We start from the raw sequence: 6,698 nt of genomic DNA, 5'->3' as shown, positions 1-6,698 counted from the left end.
GCTTGCTCCTTCTCTCGATGCATTTGAGAGAAAATTCTTCGACTTTGTAATATTGGTCGACCTGTTGTGGACTGGGAGCACGAGCTAGCTTGGGCTTGCATCGAAAATAAGGGGGAAGTCGTTGCTACCTTATGTTTCCCGGATTGCTTGAGGTGCTCATATCTACTGTGTTTGGAATAAAAGGAATTGCCAAATTTTTAGGGGGGAAATTTGTATGGGTGATGAGATTTTTGACACTATAATAAGAGATATAGTTAGAATTAAAACTAGAAAGCGTTGTATAGATTTTACAAACATTGTGAATAGGCGACTTTGTGATGCTTGGAGTATTTCCTAGTTTTGTTATGAGGAGTCTCCTTGGTATTTGTTGTAGGTTTTCTACTTTCTTAAATAATGCATAGTATTACCCTCTTTATGTTTTTGTTTTGATATGGAGTCGAGAGAGCATCTCTTTTTTGCTTGCTCCTTCTCTCGATGCATTTGAGAGAAAATTCTTCGACTTTGTAATATTGGTCGACCAGTTGTGGACTGGGAGCACGAGCTAGCTTGGGCTTGCATCGAAAATAAGGGGGAAGTCGTTGCTACCTTATGTTTCCCGGATTGCTTGAGGTGCTCATATATACTGTGTTTGGAATAAAAGGAATTGCCGAATTTTTAGGGGGGAAATTTGTATGGGTGATGAGATTTTTGACACTATAATAAGAGATATAGTTAGAATTAAAACTAGAAAGCGTTGTATAGATTTTACAAACATTGTGAATAGGCGACTTTGTGATGCTTGGAGTATTTCCTAGTTTTGTTATGAGGAGTCTCCTTGGTATTTGTTGTAGGTTTTCTACTTTCTTAAATAATGCATAGTATTTTATATAAAAAATCTTGTGGAAATTTAAAACATAAATATATATATAAATATATAAAATAAATTAGAAAACGAAACTGAAATGGGTTGTTGACTATAATAGCATCGAATTAGCACCCCTCCCAAAAAAATGCACATTATGAAACTCAATTTCCTAGTCTTGTGACCAAAGAAACCTAAAAATCAAGTGGCTATCACACATATACGATGTGCATTTTTATTAGTATTTTCAACAACTCTAATAATAATATTACCCCTTTTTTATTAGTATTTTTTTCCTGTGAAAAGGTGGCGACTTCACAAAAATGGCTGTCCCTTTTTTCCCATATGTATGGGGTAAGGGGGAGGTAAGATAGTAGGCTACCCCCAACACCAGGTTGAGAGCAGCTTCCATAGGAGACCTCCAAATTATGAAATGCCCTCCGTGGGACTTGATCCCACGACCTCAAGGTTTAGAACCTTGTGCTCTACCAACTGAGCTGGATGGTCATTTCCTTGGAAAAAAAGAAAAGCATTCCCTTTGTGTGGGTATGTAGTGTTACTGATCTCCCATAAATCTGCATATGCAAGCAAAGCTTTTTGGTCTTTTCACTTTGATTCGCATTCTGTGTTTTTCTTTTTTTTCATTTATATGGTACATTTTTAACAAATTAATTTGATTTCCAATTAAGTTATTAATTTGGTAAGTCATCCACCCTTTTAATTTATTTATTTATTTTAATGAAGGATGGCTGTTGCTTTTGCTCTTGTTTGCCCATCCACTTCTCTCTCCATCACTTATCCCACTGTGATATCATTCTCATATTTTTAGCTTTACTCAACTCTGGGTGTTTCTCTCTTCTTTCCTATAAGATCATAACATTTTTTCTTGGAGAGCTTCAATAGTGTCAAAGGTTTCATCTTTTTCAAAAAATTACTCAACTTCTCTAATTCTCCCCTTTTTTATGCCTTTTTCTGCAATTTTTATTTCTGCTACTTCTTTGCCTTGCCGTCAAATTTCGGAGCTTGTGTTTTTCTTGGCTTATTAAGTTGTTTTAGGTGAGATTTCTGATATGAGTTTCTGTCCTTGTTGAATAATAAAAGATTGGATCTTTATCTTTGGTCTTTTGAAGGTCTCTATGGAGAGTGATAATGGTGATGAGAAGTCCAAGATGGAAGACTATGAAGTCATAGAACAGATTGGAAGAGGAGCTTTTGGAGCTGCTTTCCTTGTTCTCCATAAACTTGAGAAAGCCAAGTAAGTATTTTACTCATTTTGTTTTTTTCTTGCTGTTTTACCCCAATTGAAAACCTTTGAGGAAATCTTCGGTATAAAATTTTATTCTCCCCAAACACATAATTGTTCTAAACGAGAAATTCCCATAGGATTGTTAATGTTTAGATTGTTCTTTGATTTTTCTGTTCTTACAAAAGAATTTCTGGAATGCAAAAATCAGGATTTTTTGTGACTGGTTATGTAGCAAAGCCAATTATTAACTGAATATGTGGCCTTAATTTCATTATTGCAGCTGTCAGCACTGTTCCATGTCTTTTAGCAATTATTAACTGAAGCGAGCAGTTATGATATGTTTTTTATTTTCCATATCTGTTAGGTATGTGTTGAAGAAGATTCGCTTGGCCAAGCAAACTGAGAAATTTAAGGGAACAGCACACCAAGAGGTCACTTTCTTAAAATATTTCCTCATCTTTTTTGTTTAAATTAATTAACATGTGAGTTGTGTGAAAGTAGCTGGGATTATTCCTAATATTTTCATATTGAATTATCCACATAACACTTTTTTGGATTTTCCTGTCTCGTATGCTCATGGTCAAATTTCATTCATTAATCTTTCTTAGTGTTCAAATTCTCACGGTCAAATGAAATCCTGACTGAATTTTGTTTTGAATATGGTTGTCTATTTTTTTTAACAATCAAACTTTGTAATGCGATGACCCTTGGTTGTGAATCTTAATCCACAAAACACTTGTGAAACGATGCCAAATAAGATGCGGAAGATGTCTGGATAGCTCATTCTTTGGAATGAAGTAGTTTTTTTCATATCGCTAACCAAGAACACCTTAATTCATCTCTAGGCAGTCCTTGTTCGATAATGTGTTTCTCAATATGTGCTTTATTTTTATTTTATTTGCATGGCAGATGGAACTGATTTCCAAATTGAACAGCCCATATATTGTGGAGTACAAAGATGCTTGGGTTGACAAGGTGGACTTTATGACTATTTTAGATTTACTCTTTAGATGAAAGAGCTGCTGCAAAATATTATAATTTAAATTGCTGAGAACAAGATTAACTCGTCAGTGATTTGTTAATTTGTCTTCGTTCTTCTCAGGGAAACTGCATATGCATTGTAACTAGCTACTATGAAGGAGGGGACATGTAAGTTACATTCGAAACGGAGTTTTTTGGATCATATTTTTGAAGGAATGTTCTTTAACCATCTTATGCACATTCTAGGGAATTTTTATGCTCATAGACTGCTGTATAAATCAGGTCTTTTATTGTGAGTTAAGGACTTCCGTAATTTTTGAGTCGACATAATTTCTCACTGCTATTGTCAACTGTAGATGTAACATAAATTACCTCGGCAGATTGGCTAAAAACTGTGGATTCTTATCTTAGTGTTTTTAATCTTTCAACAGAAGCAGTCTCGAATTGATGAGTGGGATTTATAGTTGGTTATATTGATATGCATCATTTTCCTCAACTTTGATTGGATTATAATGTAACTAAATAGCAATTGGAATTCCACTAAGAGAAAAAAATAGCTAATTCTATCTAATGCTCGTGAAGCACTAACTGGGGCACTTAAAATTTTTGTTGGAATAAGGGCTGAGCTTATTAAGAAGGCCAGAGGTATTCACTTTCCCGAGGAGGTAATAGAAATATTAATGTGAGTGAACTACTTACTTACACCTGCTAGAGATTTTATTCACCCTTTTATTGTTCTCTTTGGCTTTCTAGAAAATATGCAAATGGATGACTCAGTTGTTGTTGGCTTTGGACTACCTGCACTCAAACCGTGTTCTTCATCGGGATCTGAAGGTAATGCCTCTATCTTCATCCCTATAGCGAGGAAAGTTCATAAATGATGATGCGCTCTAACTTCCATTTAATCCCAGTGTTCCAACATATTCCTTACGAAGGACAATGACATCCGGCTTGGTATGAAGGGAAACGGATTGCTAGAAAGGGACTGTGTTCTTTATCAGGTTTGGCCGTCTTTTTTGATATGTCTTCTAAGATATGTATGTCTTATATGGAATGTACAGGTGACTTTGGACTTGCAAAATTACTTAACAAGGAAGACCTTGCTTCCTCGGTATGCACTTGTGCTAATCTTTTCATTTTACGAGATCTCTTTGAAAGTTATCTTTAAAAACCTGTCTTAGAAGTCATCCGATGCAATGAGATGTATTTGAAAGTACTTATAATATATTTCTGAGTGCAGAAAAAAAACGCTATTGTTAATAAATGACATAACTTTTGGTTATAGAATTTGTTAAAACCAGTTTTAAGGATTCATTCTGGTGATCTTATATGGTCTGCATATTCTCAATAGGTTGTTGGCACACCCAACTATATGTGTCCTGAGCTCCTTGCGGATATACCTTATGGCTACAAATCGGATATATGGTCACTTGGTAAGAATTTCGAAGCATAATTCTGAGATGTGGAATCCGTTGAACTTTTAATTAGGAGTGACATAAATTTATTTTGCCAGGTTGCTGTATGTTTGAGATTGCTGCACGTCAACCAGCATTTAGAGCTCCTGTGAGTTTTTCTAACTCGACCAATATGACATTTCCTTAGTATCGTTAAACTACCATCAAGTTGTCCGTAATAGATTCTAAGGTAAAACCAGTCATTGACAACTCACAGGATATGGCCGGACTCATTAACAAAATCAACAAATCCTCTATATCTCCTCTTCCGATTTTGTATTCCTCAACTATGTAAGAATTTTCTTCCAACTGTTTATAAATAATACGCGCTCTTTTTTGGAATGATCAATACATGTAGAAAATGAAATGACGTCATGTTTCAGGAAACAAATAATCAAGAGTATGCTAAGGAAGAATCCAGAATACCGACCAACAGTAAGTGCAAGCAGTCTCATATTTAGCTTTCTAGTTTTAAAAACTACCGTCCATACTGATCCCGACTGTTCTGATATTTTAGGCTGCTGAACTCTTAAGGCACCCCCATTTGCAGCCTCATGTCCTTCGCTGCAGAAATCCATCCACTGTTTATCTTCCGGTAAAGCCCACAAACAGCCCAAAGGAGAAGACACCTAGAAAATCATTATTGAACAAACCTGGCATTGGAAAGGACAGGGTGATCGGAGTTAAAGATGCTGGCATATTGAATGAACAATGTAATACACATTCATTTCCGAGAATGGCTGATGTACGCATAAGCGGTTCTCCTAATCGTGAGAAGCCAACATCCACAGCTAGTACGAAAGACAACCTTGTCACTAAGAGGGTTGATCCTACTAGCTGTGCTGTCGAAATTTCTAACTCTATCAGTGATTCCAAAGACATGTTCACTGATTCCGAAGTTAGTGTTAGCAATGAAGACAAACGGTCTCAGCTTAAGAGTGTTTCGCAAAAGGATGCCGACTTGGATTCAACCTCAGAGACAGCATTCAATTCTCAGCATGATGAGCAAGAAGAACCCACTTTTGAGCACACTCGAAACTTGCCGGAAGTTGATATGAAGTCTATAAGTAAAAAAGATGAGACTTTTTGTGACGTGCAGGTTCTTGAAGAAGCAGCAAAAGAGGTTCTTGACATGCAGGTTCTTGGTACATCGAGGGATTCTGGTAAAATGACAGTTTCCAGCATCAGTTGCGAATATAAAAATGGGTATCGTGATGATGGAAGTTCATCATCTACTATTTATGAGACCGATGTAGATCAAAGATGCTCGTCAACTAAAACAAGTTGTGGTAATGCGAAAACAGAAGGTGCCGACACAAGCTACTTGTCTTCGGAAAGTAATGCTGTACATCCATCATGCACAGATGAAGCAGGAGCAACATCAGGGACTAATGCCTGCTCCACTGTGACTGAGAAAGATAATGTGCGACCAATTCACTTGACTCCGAATGATGTATCGTTACTGAGTAGACTAACAGCCATGAGTGGTGATGAAATTAAGAGTGTGTGGGAAAATCCAAGTCAGGAAAGAGCCGATGCATTGGAGTCTCTGCTTGAGCTATGTGCCCGGCTTCTTAAGCAAGACAAAATTGATGAACTCGCTGGTGTGCTACGACCGTTTGGGGAAGAAGTTGTCTCCTCTAGAGAAACAGCAATCTGGCTGACAAAGAGCCTCATGGCTGCTCAAAAGTCCACCGGTGGAACCTGATTTTCAACAGCTTGGAACTAATTTATCCATAAATGTGAGACTGGTTTGCTTGAAGAGAAGAAACTCAAGAAACAAATATAATTTGCGGATTGTTCTGAATAAGAAATGTCGAGTCATGCATGGATTGAGCTTGCTATGTCTTGTATAACATGTGTTACCTGTATTTATTGCATTATTTTTCTTGTTTATTATTATTTTTTCATTATCATTTGGACAAATTACATGAAGTTCGTTGTACATGATGAAGTTTATCGTTGGATAACTGCATTTTAAAAAGTTATAATATCGTTATCTTTTCATGTTTTTCAGAAGTGTACAAACAAAACGAAGTTCAAAAAGAATAATCAATGGATTCTTCTGTACTTCATGGTTTCAGATATTTCTAGCTTACTGCAAATAGGAAGCAAAGAGAGAAGCAAGGGAGGCTCCGACTAAGGACCCGGGAACAGGTAATGTGGTTGTTGCGAC

At 36.6% G+C, this 6,698-nt stretch overlaps 1 protein-coding gene across 4 annotated transcripts; it reads left to right on the top strand.

Moving 5' to 3' along the window:
- The first annotated feature begins 1,613 nt into the window (after positions 1 to 1,613).
- LOC120155635 (serine/threonine-protein kinase Nek6-like) lies at positions 1,614 to 6,697 on the top strand. 4 transcript variants are annotated; one of them, XM_039167141.1, is made up of 15 exons: positions 1,614 to 1,752; positions 1,972 to 2,096; positions 2,452 to 2,518; positions 2,997 to 3,062; positions 3,190 to 3,236; positions 3,688 to 3,733; positions 3,822 to 3,902; positions 3,980 to 4,022; positions 4,130 to 4,179; positions 4,420 to 4,501; positions 4,582 to 4,631; positions 4,740 to 4,813; positions 4,906 to 4,957; positions 5,040 to 6,264; positions 6,607 to 6,697. In XM_039167141.1, the coding sequence occupies exons 2-14, from the start codon at positions 1,978 to 1,980 to the stop codon at positions 6,228 to 6,230; spliced, it is 1,968 nt and encodes a 655-aa protein (XP_039023072.1). In that variant the 5' UTR covers positions 1,614 to 1,752; positions 1,972 to 1,977; the 3' UTR covers positions 6,231 to 6,264; positions 6,607 to 6,697. The 4 variants fall into 4 exon arrangements, with proteins under 4 accessions (XP_039023072.1, XP_039023071.1, XP_039023074.1 ...); XM_039167140.1 differs by lacking the exon at positions 6,607 to 6,697 and having other exon boundaries at positions 5,040 to 6,413; XM_039167143.1 differs by lacking the exons at positions 1,614 to 1,752; positions 6,607 to 6,697 and adding an exon at positions 1,772 to 1,897 and having other exon boundaries at positions 5,040 to 6,414.
- Position 6,698: the final 1 nt, after the last annotated feature.

Source organism: Hibiscus syriacus, unplaced genomic scaffold, assembly GCF_006381635.1.
Source record: "Hibiscus syriacus cultivar Baekdansim isolate YM2019G1 unplaced genomic scaffold, ASM638163v2 tig00111199_pilon, whole genome shotgun sequence".
NCBI classification, from domain to species: domain Eukaryota; kingdom Viridiplantae; phylum Streptophyta; class Magnoliopsida; order Malvales; family Malvaceae; genus Hibiscus; species Hibiscus syriacus.
The sequence above is the reverse complement of the archived record's forward strand: the minus strand, read 5'-3'. Positions and strand labels throughout refer to the sequence as shown.